The 13,203-nt window shown below is 39.5% G+C and overlaps 1 protein-coding gene across 4 annotated transcripts in view; it reads right to left on the reverse strand.

The window, feature by feature from the left end:
* Positions 1–827: 827 nt before the first annotated feature.
* Positions 828–13,203, reverse strand: part of adgrd1 (adhesion G protein-coupled receptor D1) — a 32,468-nt gene continuing 20,092 nt past the window's right edge. For all 4 annotated transcript variants that reach the window (XM_076046938.1, XM_076046937.1, XM_076046939.1 and 1 more), the window contains 12 exons: positions 11,395–11,468; positions 10,865–10,988; positions 8,457–8,560; positions 7,331–7,442; positions 6,921–7,074; positions 4,973–5,039; positions 4,706–4,772; positions 4,475–4,566; positions 4,241–4,367; positions 4,106–4,147; positions 3,882–3,974; positions 828–3,792 (listed from right to left, as the gene is read on the reverse strand). In XM_076046938.1, coding sequence (XP_075903053.1) covers positions 3,697–3,792; positions 3,882–3,974; positions 4,106–4,147; positions 4,241–4,367; positions 4,475–4,566; positions 4,706–4,772; positions 4,973–5,039; positions 6,921–7,074; positions 7,331–7,442; positions 8,457–8,560; positions 10,865–10,988; positions 11,395–11,468 — 1,152 coding nt within the window. In that variant the 3' untranslated portion in view covers positions 828–3,696. The remainder of the gene's footprint in view (positions 3,793–3,881; positions 3,975–4,105; positions 4,148–4,240; positions 4,368–4,474; positions 4,567–4,705; positions 4,773–4,972; positions 5,040–6,920; positions 7,075–7,330; positions 7,443–8,456; positions 8,561–10,864; positions 10,989–11,394; positions 11,469–13,203) is intronic.

Raw genomic sequence — 13,203 nt, forward strand, 5'->3', positions numbered from 1 at the left:
AGAAAAGACGAGGTAGTTCACTATATCTGGATATGATGTTGAAGGTAGAACTGCCGGGTCATCTTTCCAAAACGAGGGGGCTAGCGTATGGATCTTCACCGCAATTTTTCACTATATCGCTGTTTCTCTCGCTGACCAAGTCCTTCTCTGTATATTTTTGCAGCTTCCACGCATTCCACTCGGCTTTCCAGTTGTTTTGCCATTTAAAATTCCACAAAAATGTACATTCAACATGCTGTTCATTGTATTGTTTACTTCTGAGTATCTCCATTATGGCCAGCAAAAATGTGACGTCAGTGACAACACTTTTTTTGTTCTTTGTTTTTCATCATATATTTGAGTTTCTTGCATGACGTGGTTATTTAATAATGCCCTCCCAAGTATTGCTCTTCTTAGTACTGTAAATGGAGACGGCAGAGTCTTATTTTGGTAACAAGAGGGTCGTCACATACTGGACCAAAAGCGTGGACTGGTCGCTGGAGATGTACCAGTCCCATTTCAAGGCACTGCCAATTGGCGCTTGAGCAAGGCACTCACTTTCAAGCATGCACCCACTGACTCTGGAATCTTTCTATGCATGGTGCATGATGTGGCGCTACAGTATGTCTGTGTGCATGGCAATATTTTAAGAACCTGAATAAAGTGTAAGAGCATAAATGTAATTTTGGTGCCTGCAGTGCAACGTGGCAGTACATCTGAAATAAAAAAATATGATTCTGCTACGTACATAAGCTGCGCCTCACATTTCCCAAAAATTCAACAAAAATTAGTCTGACTATAGCCATGACTGAAAAAAGCACCATGAATAAAATGATGACACAGGGGCCTTGTCATTAAAATTTTATAATAAAGATACTTGGAAGCACAGACCAGTACCAAACAACAACAACAATCACTGATAGTCTTTGCAGAAAAATACTGAAATGCTTAACCTTGAAACAGAATTAAAAAAGTGATTGCAGAGAGACTGACAAGAAATTCTGTTGTAGGCAACATATGTTGGCAATACAGTGTAAGATACAGGAATGAAAATGTTTCTCCTTCCATTCTCACAGTTTGTTCAGAAAAATAAACGCCACAAAGACCTTCTGTTGCTGAAAATAAAAACTACTAAAAAAAAGGAAAATGAAGAAATTCATTAAAAGTCATGCCATTAAGAAATGCCATGATGCTTCACAGAACTGTTCATAAACAGTAGAATATACTTATCTATGAGCAATGAGACTAGTCAAAGAAAAAACAGTAAAATCAAAATAATAAATAAATACAGTATATCTGAATTACATATGGTTGTATTCATTGCTACATTGCTGGTGGTTAAAAGTTTCACCATCCCAAATCTGAGAATACGTGAATTTCTGGGAGAGTTCAACCAGCTGATGCAAAAATGTGTTTTCTGTGCAGGTTATGGTAAAACCATTATGTCACTATCTTACAGGCATATATGACTGTCTTTGTTTCAGGAAATGTTATTCTTCTTTCCTTGGTCTAACATCCTAAAATCTTTAGCATGTTTTGTGTGTTTTCTTTGTATAACTACGTTGCTAATCCTGTGTAGACCCGCAATACAAAGGCTGTTGACAGAAAATAGATAATGGATCAGAAGTAGACTGCATAATTGGTATGGCAAACATGTGAAAAATGTGTATTGTCCAGACAAGTTCTAACATATGGAGGTATTCAGCTTATTGACTTTCTTGCTGATGAATTTGGGATTTGATTAAGCTCAGTCATGGTTACAGTAATGCAGTGACTAGCACTGTCAAATTACAGCAGGAAGGTTGAGGGGTTGCCCCCGACCAGGTGATGTGTTCTCTGCAGGTCCTCCAGCTTCCTCTCGCAGCCCAATGACATGCAGATCAGGTTAACTGACAACTCGGACTTGTCTACAGTTCAGAATTTGTGGATTGTTGTTGCTCTGTGTGTGGCCGGCAATGTTCCCATTCACCCCGGCTACCCTGAGTGAATGAGCAGATGGATGAAGATTTTTAAAAAAAAGAGGCTCAACTGCTGGCTTTAGTGCCTATCCAGATGGTGAAAGTAGATTTTCGGACTTTTGTTCGCTGTCAGTTTTTCAGCTTCCTGCAGTAGCGTCATATTCAGAGGGTGAACATGAATTCTGTGTCAGTCCATACATCAACTCTTAGCAAGAAAGCAAATAAGCGTCTTCACCAAAATGTGAAAATAATTTCTTAAATATAAACGTGCCGATAATTCAATCAGCCACAAAACAAAAAATGCAAAAGTAAAAACGATCTACTACAAAGAGCCTTGTGGATCATGAAGCAGGAGAGAGTTTTTATAGGACAAATTAAGGCACAGTCCTTAAGAGTCTGTTTGTCATAGCAGAAACAACTCATTCCACAAGAGAACAATATTTTCTCACTACCTCTACTGCTATTTATCCAGCTTGACTTTAATAGTCACGTAGTTTAAGAGATTTTGGCTTTGGAGATGTCTGCCTTCACTCTAATATAATGAATTTATATTGTGATGAGTAGTTTATTTAATATATTATGCAGTTAACCAATGCGTGCTATCGCACAGTAACTGCATTGCTGCTAAGTGTCTAAAATATACCTCTTTGGATTGAGCAAAGATACTTTACTTTTATATTTGATGTGATTAATATGTGTATTAATGGCGTGCAGCCTCAAGGTTGTCTGCTGTGTAACTACAGTACTGTGAGAGGCGGTGAAATTGTGTATTTTATTTGATATAATCCATGTTATGTGGCATTTATGGACAAAAGGTAGTCAAGAGGGTGGATTTTGAACATTAAAGAATTAAAACATGAAATTGGGGCATTAAAAACAGATGTGATTATACTTACATACATGTGGCTGAACCATCTCTACTTTCCTGAAGTGGGCTGAGACCACTAACCACTAATTTACATAATGTAGCTGGCACTCACGACAGGGTGGAAACAAAGAGCACAAAGATGCTCATGGTACTCTTGAGCTGAAGCACATTTAAGGGAGAGTTCAACATTTTGGCCAATTCATCAAGTGCAACAATCCCAACAGTTAGTCAGTCGGTGAGTAAGTACAGTACATTCCCTTTAATTATCAGTGCTTCTTGCTTCGAGATCCACGGGGCAGAGAAGTGGGCTGCTCAGTGAACATAATTGAAGTGAATGGTACAGGTCTCCTTCCTTCAAAGCTCATCAAATACACAATCCAACAACTGCAGAACACTTTCATGGACAAGTTGTGACCTGCACACTCACCACGCTGTGGATTACGGCTGGATTACACGGATGTGTTTATGGATTCATTCCCCAGATCTCAAAATGACAGACACTGATAATTACAGGGAACATGTTTACTCACATGACTGTAGGGATTGAAGCAATGGGCAAATTTGTTGAGCTAAAATGCTAAATTATCTCTTTCATGTTGTGCGTTCTAAATGTAGATTCACAACATTAAGAGCCACTAAGAGACCATGAGTGGAACATCTTCTTTACAAATGACAGAGGACAGAGAGGAGGTCTGTTCTATCTTCAAATTTTATGCAGGACAAAATAGAGAGAACTTCATTTGCTGCTTGTATCAAACTAAAGCGAACTAGTTTTCACTTCCTTTGGCCGTGTTGCAGAGTGGAAAGATACTGTAGCCGTGTAACTGTTTGTCATTCTGCCTTAGGGAGATTTAAATTGTTGAAATGGACGTGGGCGAGGACCTGATGGTCCTATACGGCCGAAAGGTCGATGCGATTGGCTGAGTTGGTGCTTTTGTCCCACGTGTTCATCTTGGTGGGATTCACACCCTCCTTGTTCCCGTTCATCTGAGGGACAGAGAGGAAGGACAGTGTAAGAGCCAGGTGCTAGCATGTTGAGGTTTTGTACGAGTAGATCACTTGGCAACAACACTTACAATATCTGAATTAAATGGCTTCACATTGATGTTGCGGATTGAGCTGCTGGTAAGAGACCACACCTTGGTTTTGTGTTTGAAAGCAGCTCTGACCTATGAATGAAATTTAAACACAGTATATGTTAACCCCAATGGTCTAAGCACCTTTTCTTCATTCGAAAAAGCATCTGGCTTTTTATTGTCCGTACAAACTGTCTGTACTGAATTCAGAATGTAGTGCTTACCTCAGAGTTTAGAAGACAGTGAAACAAAAAGACAAAGAACCCCTGAAATAACAAAAGAAAAAAAAGTCAAGTCACTTTTGAAGGCTCAGACGCTGCTGGGTGAAAAATGAGATCAGACAGAAAGAAATATCTCACTTGTAATGAGTTAAAGATGGCAAAAATGTAGAGGAATGCCAAGGAGTGTGAATTGACAGCGAGGACGCCAAAGATCCAGGAAATGCCCAGTATTGGAAGAAGCACAGCCACTGCCTTTGCAGTGAGCCTGAAACAAAACACATACTTCACATTGTGAGCAAGGGTTAAACTTGTTTGATTGAAAATATCTTTTTAAAAGAGGTAAAAATATATATATATATATATATATCATACTTGACTGCATTGGCATCTCCGTGAATTTTGTAGCTCTCCCCGCTGATCCGAGATATAATCCTGGTGACGGATATGAGAATGCCAATGTTCACCTGAAGAGCAGAATGGAGACAGACCAGCGCTTTTTTCAGTCCCTCACAGAAAAATAAACGACACGATACAAAGAATCTCTTCAATTAATAACAAGATCATGCAATGAATGGTATGGGTTCGTTACTTCAATTTCCTTACCACAATGACAAAGAGAGCTGGTGCGACAAAAGCCCAGATGGCTCCGTTGGTCAATGACAGCCAACAGCTGCAAAAGTGAGGGCAGAAGTTCAGCACAACGCATTCTATGAAGCACAAATGTAAGATGACAGGTCAGGAAGCCCTTTTTCTTTTTTCTTTGAAAACACAGAGTGCAGCCGACTGTTCCAGTTTAGTCCACGGCTGAAGTCATTCTTATGTAATCGCTGCCACCAGGCTTTGATGCAGAGCAGAGCAGGGCTCACTTACTTGTCTACTTCACCATAACTGCCCAGAGATGACGTCATGGACACCACGCATATCAGCAGCGGGGACCCTATGAAAAATGTATACATGTTACACTCCCACAAAGCGGTTCATATAACGATGACAGGGCTGACATCCTATGGGCTGCAGCCTTTGTGGAAATAACTTTACAATAGCGAGCACAACATAGAGCCACGACTACGTAAAAGAAACACAGATCTCATAAATTGTGAACAATTCTTTACAGTTGTTGTAGTTTTAACAGTTGCACTGAAAATATATAACTTCCGTTTTTTAATCTATGACTTATGAACATTTAAATTTACTAAACATCACCAAGTATCTACAGTGGACCGGAATGTGGATGTACTTATATTCTGTGTTTTTACCCCGACGTCACAATTCACATAAAGTAGACGTGAAATCAAGTGGGACACCTGAGAAACATGATTATCATTCACTTGCCTGCTATACGATTCATGACCAACTAAATCTTGCTTTTATTTCTTACACGTCTTTTAATCAAAAAAGGTCTTGATCATTTATGTTAGATGGTCAGCAGGAATGACTTCAAGCTAACTAAACCTACTAAATGAAAGTATGGGTCATTTTTTTAAAAATATATATATATATGTATATATATATATATATATATTACCACAAGTTGAACAAATTGAGTTCCAGGATGGTACATTTTTGAGAAAGGAAACAAACTTTCTCAAGATTGCATTCTATTTCATTATTAAGGAAGGTGCTCTCCTGTATTTAAATTATTTGAACTGGGCACTGTGCATGCAGAGCTCTTGTAGCAGCAGGAGCAACCAGAAAGTAAGGCACTGACAAGCAGAGTTTGACAGATTTAGGCCAGACTGATTAAAAATTCATAGACAATTTCAGCATCCAAAAGCATGCCTTGCTTAATTTGATCCAGCAGTTCAACATTTTCCTTTGATTGACATTGTGGCACAGGCGCAATGTTGCAGTAACTAAGTGCATATTAATTTGAGTGGCTGTGCATGTCTAATCTGTCCTTTAATTTTGCAAACAGCAAAGGAAAAGAATATAAGATAACAAAATAAACACACTCCGAAAATGGAGCTTTACTTGTAACTGTCAGACTAGTTTCCAACACATAATTGACTGCAGGCCAGGCAATGTTAAAAAAATAAATAAATAAAAAAAAATACTCCAGCCAGAAGAAAAGGAAGTAAGGAAAAGAGGGGGATCATTTTTCCTCGAATGGCCACAGTGGGTGTATGCATGCTCGGAATCTTTTTATCTGTCAGTCAAACTGCAGTTCAGTGAGGTCAGGAGAGGTAATTGTTATAGTAGGACGTAACTTGAAGCAGATTTGTTTAACAGAACCATAGTGACCTACACTCTTTGACTCACTATTGGCCAAACATATTCAAAATAGCTGTACTAAAGGCACAGACATAGGACAGGGTCATTTTAGAGGCAATGTAAGAAGCAGGCATCAAAGTCGTTCTTATGCAGTCTTCCTTAAAGCATATTTTTTGTACTTCCGACATTTACATGCTAGAGAAATCAATGTTGCAAAACCTCTTATGCTATACATACTTTAAATTAACTTGAATTTGTTTTGATATGATTTAATTTCTTCTGGGTTTTTTTTATTATTAAATAAATCTTGTTGCTGTTCCTCATTGTAACTTACAAGCATTCTTTTTTTTTTTTTTTAATATTTCATATATTTACGGAAATCATTTATGTAAAGTAGTTTATTCCTGAATTATATTACCCATTGCCTTTTAATTGCTGGCAATTAATCCTCTTCACAAGTTCATTTTTCAGACACGACCTTTCAGAGTCTATCTGAAATGTGACTAATAAAAAATATAAGACTAGTTCAAACTAAATCTGCTCAGTGTCAGATAACAAATGCTTTGTCATTTCTCTGGAGGACTAGAAGATTGGTGAGCCACCCTACCCCAGCCAATGCCGTAGTAGTAGAAGTGCTTGCTTCCCTCTGAGCCAAACACCTTGACCACCATGCTGTACAAGTGGAGGCCTTCCACCAGCATCCAGGCGAAGGCGCTCAGGAAGAAGAAGTGAAGCAGGACAGCCATGACCTTGCAGGGCAGCTAGTGGAGAGGTTGGGGATGGGGTCAGATTTTTACCATCAAAACAGCTTCCTCATATGATAACAACACTTTGTATTTGGACAAACTTCTTTCAATTGTTCTGCCACCGCTTTAACACTATATCAACATCCCTAATGTTTGGAAAATAAACTTTCTGACAAAGATCATTACTATTATTGATATGGTTCTCTATAATCTTTATAAAGATAGATAATAATAGTCCTGTACAGTCGTGCTTGGTGGAGCGTTAACTCACTGTGCCGGGCTCGAAACGAGCGCTGATGAGGAGTAAAATCTCAGCCACCAGGATGGCAAAGGAAAGGTTGGCGTGTATATGGTAGCGCTGGTTGCGAATGGTGCTCACTGAACTGCAGGAGAGCAAGATGGAGAGTTTCATCAGTGTATCACTTTGAGGAAAACAACAAACATTATGAAAAATGAAATTCATTCATTAATTACATTTTCTAACATTACAATATATAATAGGTAAAAAAAACACATTTTGGGGAATTTTATTTGAATCTACTAAATTTTAGGTGCCTTTCAAAACACCCCTGGTACAACAATAAAATTTGAGAAACAATGCTGTGGCCGCCCAATAGCAAATTTAAAATCACAAATGAATAAACAGAGACCATAAAAACATCAAACAAACATGAAGTGTCATTTAATTTCATTTATTTATCCCATAAATTTAACCCGCAAATTACACAATCAACAATATATTGAAAATATGTTGTTGTGTTGCATTAATTATAGGTTAATCGTGATGTTCTCACGAGCCCACACGAGGGCGCTGTCGACAACGAGGCCTGTGAGCTTTGACTTTTTGACTTTGACGTCAGAAAGTCCGTTTCAAGACATTTGCGAAATAATGCGAGGAGATGTGAGGTCTATCTCTGATGACAAGATCTTTGTCACCGCCCTCGTGCTGTTGCAGTGACTTTTTTAAGCTGTGAAAGCTCAGCTGTAACCACGCAAAGTTGCATCGCAGTCGGCCTGAATAGTTTTGACGCAAAATAAATTGTCCACGAATATTCAGACTTTGGAGTCGTTGACCCGTGACGCAGCCGGTGCGTGATGGCCTTGACAAACGTGAAACGAGCAAAACGCAGGCCTGTTGTGAGAGCAATACAACGTTCCTTTTGCATCACGAACACTTTGAGAAATATTTAGATGTCTCGTCAGATTTATGTTCGCCCTTGCTAAGATAAAATTCTCAAAGAAAACACGGTTGGACCAATGAATCGATAATCGATCGATGATGTCATCAACCGTCGATTGACGAACCAACCGATCATTGACATCCCTAGTTTGATATCACATATCGCCTGCGTCACATTAAATACAAAGAGGTTAACCGATGAGCCGCTGATACTCACGACAGAACAGCAAAAGTGACGAGAGTGATGGCGAGGCAGAAGATGGAAATGGAGCAGCCAACGTATCCGATGGTTGACAGTGCCGCTCGGTGGCCAGTGGTGAGCTGTGCAAAGAGACCAACAGCAGGCGTCACAACCCAAAATGAAAGGTAGCTACACTGAAGCTGGTATATTAAACTCAACCCTATGGAACCCTGACCTTTACCCTGACCTCATGACACATTGAAAGAAGGAAGTCCAATCTGAACTACTGTATATTTAACAATAATAGAAATGTTAGATAACAGTTGTGGCCTTTATAGACGACATACACATATTTTTTTGTGTCTTTTCTTCCTCACATCCTCGGCCTGCGTTGTGCTCTTTGATGATATTTTTCTTTAGCTGTACAATGGTTGTCAGATTTAATCTTGCCCTTTTCTTTTGTTGTGAAGACTTTAGGTTAAACAATAATAATGTGAGGAAGGGGTGAGGTCGGTGGGTGATGACTGAATGGCGCTATGGCTTAAAAAGCAGAAAAGTTGAAAATATGAACTAAATTCACGCATGATTGTCATATGCACCACAGTAAAAGTGCATCTTGTAATGTGTTGATCTATGAATGTGTGAATCGACTGAAATTGAAGAAATTATTGAAATGAAACATATTCAATATATGTATTTTCAAATATTTCAATTCACATATGTAAATAAATGATGTACTCGGCAAATGCCTCAGAGTTGTTATTACTAGAGTGCTTTGACTTCTTCTGTGAACTAAAAAGAGTGAATGAGATGAACTGGCCTCCATGCACACCCACCCACGCATGCACACATGCATGCCCATGGTATATGTAGGCCTTGGTGCATTGATGTTGTTTGGGAGCTATTTTCAGGGCGTGGGTTTGATTTTTCCGTCAAGACTTTACATGCACCTTGTCATTACAGGGGCAGAGGAGTATCAGGCTTCCAGAAAAGTGATACGGTGGATGAACCGTTGCAGCTGAGAGACACACCACTAATTAGAGACTGGCTGAGGCAAAGTATAGCATGAAGCTGGCCTGGACTCCTTAAAATACGGCACTCGTCCACGGCTTGCTCCTTTTTTTTTTATATATTTAAGCCATTGTGCACACAGACCGCAAGTCCGCTGCACAATTGTGACAATGGGCATTGGTTTGGACGAAGAATTTGTTCTATTTAAAGATTATTCCATATTCTGTATTAAGTTTTTGGTCTCACATTGTTTGTGCAGCACTGACCACGGACTCATAGTGGCATAAAAAAACACATTTAATCTTGGCTGCCCAAGGTCCTTCTGTTGAAAACCACTGGTGAAAGCCACAATGTGACTGTCCTCACAGTGTGCTTGGGGCTACTGGTTGGCGGGTTAAAGCGGTTTAAACCACGGCCCTCCATCCATTCATGTCCCTACAAATCTATCAGGAAGACATAGAACAGAAGGATGGCTGCACTTTTTTTTTTTTTTTAAACTTAAACAACTGTTTCATTCAATGCGTTAACTTATTGTAAGAAACAAAACATCTTTGTCTCATATTGGCCAGCCGTGATGCTATGATATTGAACTAATGTAAAACAGCAGCATGTGTTATTAAAACTCACTGGAACAAGGCATTGTATCACTTGAATGGACCTCGCTAAGCTAGGTAGATGACAATGAGTAGGCTTAAGCTAGGCTATCTCAAGCCTACTCTAAAAGGGAATGATTTATGCTGGATCTAAAATTCGTTATATTATGGTTTAGGCTAATTTTCTATTTCAACTATTTTTGGGAAAATGATTTATTCACTGTGCACTATGCACTGCAGTAATTATATTTTTAATCATTTGTTTTCCTCATGATGTGACAGAAAATTTTGTAAAATATATAAGAAATAGATTTGTTCTATCTTGGAATTGGTTTTCATTTAACACTTTTTTGTTAATAATGGAAAACTAAGTTACTGGTTGAGGTACCTGGATGTTAGCGGCATTCCATTACTTTTACTAGTTTACGAGTTTGTAACCAATACAGTAGTGTTGGATACAGCAGGCACTGTTTTCAATTAAATAGGCTTAGTTTTCTAAGTTTGCCTGAGAAGGAAGAATTTGATAATTGGACGGTGGTTAAGACTGTTGTATTAGTGGGCCACCCAAGTTTGCCTTTCTGCTCTCGACATATCAGGAACTTACGCAGACAGTGTCACAACCTATAAAACCAGTTGGTTGGGAAATGGAGGGATATAGACGGGAGACATTATATCTGGGACTGTTTTCAAAATAACGTGAATAAGCTTCTATGGTCTTATATACTGTGGTGAGCAATGAGTAATCCTAATACAATCACTAAAACACAGATTGCTTAACTCCATCGGTGCTATAGGGAGAATTAATAGGGGGAGATTGAAAGAAAAGCCAAGTTTTCATACCTCCAAGGGAACCACTTGCATAAGTATGGCGAAGTTGGTGAGGTGGTTGCACAAGCACACAGAATACGTCATGTTTCCACCTGAGCGAACGCAACCTTCGCTGGACCAAACTCCCTCATTTGAACTGAAAAAAACAAAACAAAACACAGTTTGATCTTATTCATGAGGAAAATAGGAAGGGGAGATAAATCCTCTTGAGGCCAAGTAAACACAAGGTAATTAATGACATGTTTTTGAAAGCAACAGCCGCCAGGGCTGAGAGAGACTTTGCTGAGTATATGAGAGCAATCTGAGAGCACAATCCAGTCATTTTTTGAGCTTCAAGACAAGTAGGGTGTGGGGAGGAAGTCTTTCGAGCCAACATAAATAAACCCATTTTAAAAGGACTTATGTGTTCTAAACTGTGTTTTGGCTCCATTTAACCATTATCATATTTGTTTTCCCATAGGGCTGTTACTCACTAAACCAAACCGCACACTGTTGTCAGCTGTGCATAAAACAGAGTAGAACAACATAGTTGTATACTGTACCTGTAGTCTAAGAAGGCACAGTAGAGGAAGACTTTGTTGCTCTGATTGAGAACCTGCTCTTGCTGCTCTTTATTCTGAAAGATAGAAAAAGTAAAACACTCTTATGTAAGACAGACAACTTCATTTTCAAACTTTATGCAAGATGTATAATGTATGTATATATGTGTATATGCATACACATGTATTTATATTTATATACACATATATACATCTACATACATACATACATATATATATATATGTATATATATATATATATATATATATATATATATATATATATACATATATACACAAATATATTATGCTTTTATTTGACAATCCCTTTTCACTTCATCAAATCTCCTTTTATTTGGATTTTAAACGCTTTTCAAGTGAAATTATGAATAAAATTCCACACAGGTGACGTTAATCTTGATAAATCCTTTACAACAAATCACTTTTTTTTAAAAAAATTGTATCCAAATAAAAGCATGAAAAATGTGATTTATCCAAAATGTAAACTCACCGGCATTACAGTAATGCCGCGTGGGGAAGACATGCGCTAAAGAGAAGTGAGATCACCGTGAAGGACAGACAAGATGAGGATCAAGACTCAGCAAGGATGATTATTACACCGAGTGAAAATCCCTTCTGTCCTCGGGAATCTTATTGGATTATAACTTACTTTTTCCATGTCATTCCTTAATATGAGATTTGAGCCCACAGAGACAGTGAGCTAATGGCTACAGTGTAGGAATGCAGTAATTGAGGCTTGGCTCTGCTTTCGGGTCAAACCACTAGTCACCTTAATCTGTCATCTGCAAAAAAACACACAAAAAAAAAACACACGAAAAAAACAAAAACCAAACTAACGCTTTCATTGGCTGAGAGCTTGTGCACCAAAGAGCTTGCACACCTCTGGTTATTTCCCCGAGCGCGGAGCCTCTCCGGTTAAAAAAAAACAAAACGGTATGATTAGACGGTTGCGCCTGCACTGTTTCCTTCTGGAAAAAGTGAGAGTGAACCTGACAGTCAGGCTCTCCACTTCCTGGCCAATGGACCCGGTGATTCATATTACAAAGCGCTGCACAATACGTCGCCCTGGTCGTGGAACTAAATCCTCGCTCCAGTTCTGTCGTCTTCGCGCACGCAACTCTTTGGTCAAAGTGCGCTGCGGTGGTGGAGGTGAATCCGAGCGTTTAGATTCAGCGGTCATCTGATGAGATCAGGCAGCGCAAAAGGGTCCGGGTGTCGCCCGCCTCAAGCAGAAGTGCATGAAACACGGGGGGCGACATTTACTGCTTCCCCGTTGGGTTTATTAGCTTACGTTTCTTATTGAGCCTAAACGAAAACAGATGGAGGAAAGACAAGTGCAATTAGCAACACTGTACAGCGTGCTTTACTGCGTCTTTCAGTTTGGCGCAACCACCGAACCTCTGCTTTCCATCTGCCTCAGGCAATAGATTCAAAGCGGGACGCGCATTAACAAAAAACAACAACGCATTCATGGTTTTGTAACGGTTGTCTATTTTTTGTAACGGAAACTTTGGCGCGCGTGTGCGTTTTCCTTCCATTGATATCGAGGAGATGGTAACAGGAAGTGGAAAGAAAGTGTTGCGCTTTGCGTATACAGCAACGCTGCCTCGGTGCCCCGAGGGCCTTAGTCACCCGCCAAGAGCTGGAGCCGGGGCCTCAAGTCTTTATTAACAACAGAAGGCCAGCAAATACCGCCTTGGAGATCGCTCTCCGTGGGAGGAGCAGACGGAGGGAGGGAGGGAGAGTGGAACAGTGATATGAGAGTGGTGAAGACTGGCAGCCCGATACTGG

The sequence above is a fragment of the Nelusetta ayraudi genome, unplaced genomic scaffold, assembly GCF_046127955.1.
Source record: "Nelusetta ayraudi isolate G7.1 ecotype Tasmania unplaced genomic scaffold, CSIRO-AGI_Nayr_v1 ptg000092l, whole genome shotgun sequence".
Taxonomy (NCBI): Eukaryota; Metazoa; Chordata; class Actinopteri; order Tetraodontiformes; family Monacanthidae; genus Nelusetta; species Nelusetta ayraudi.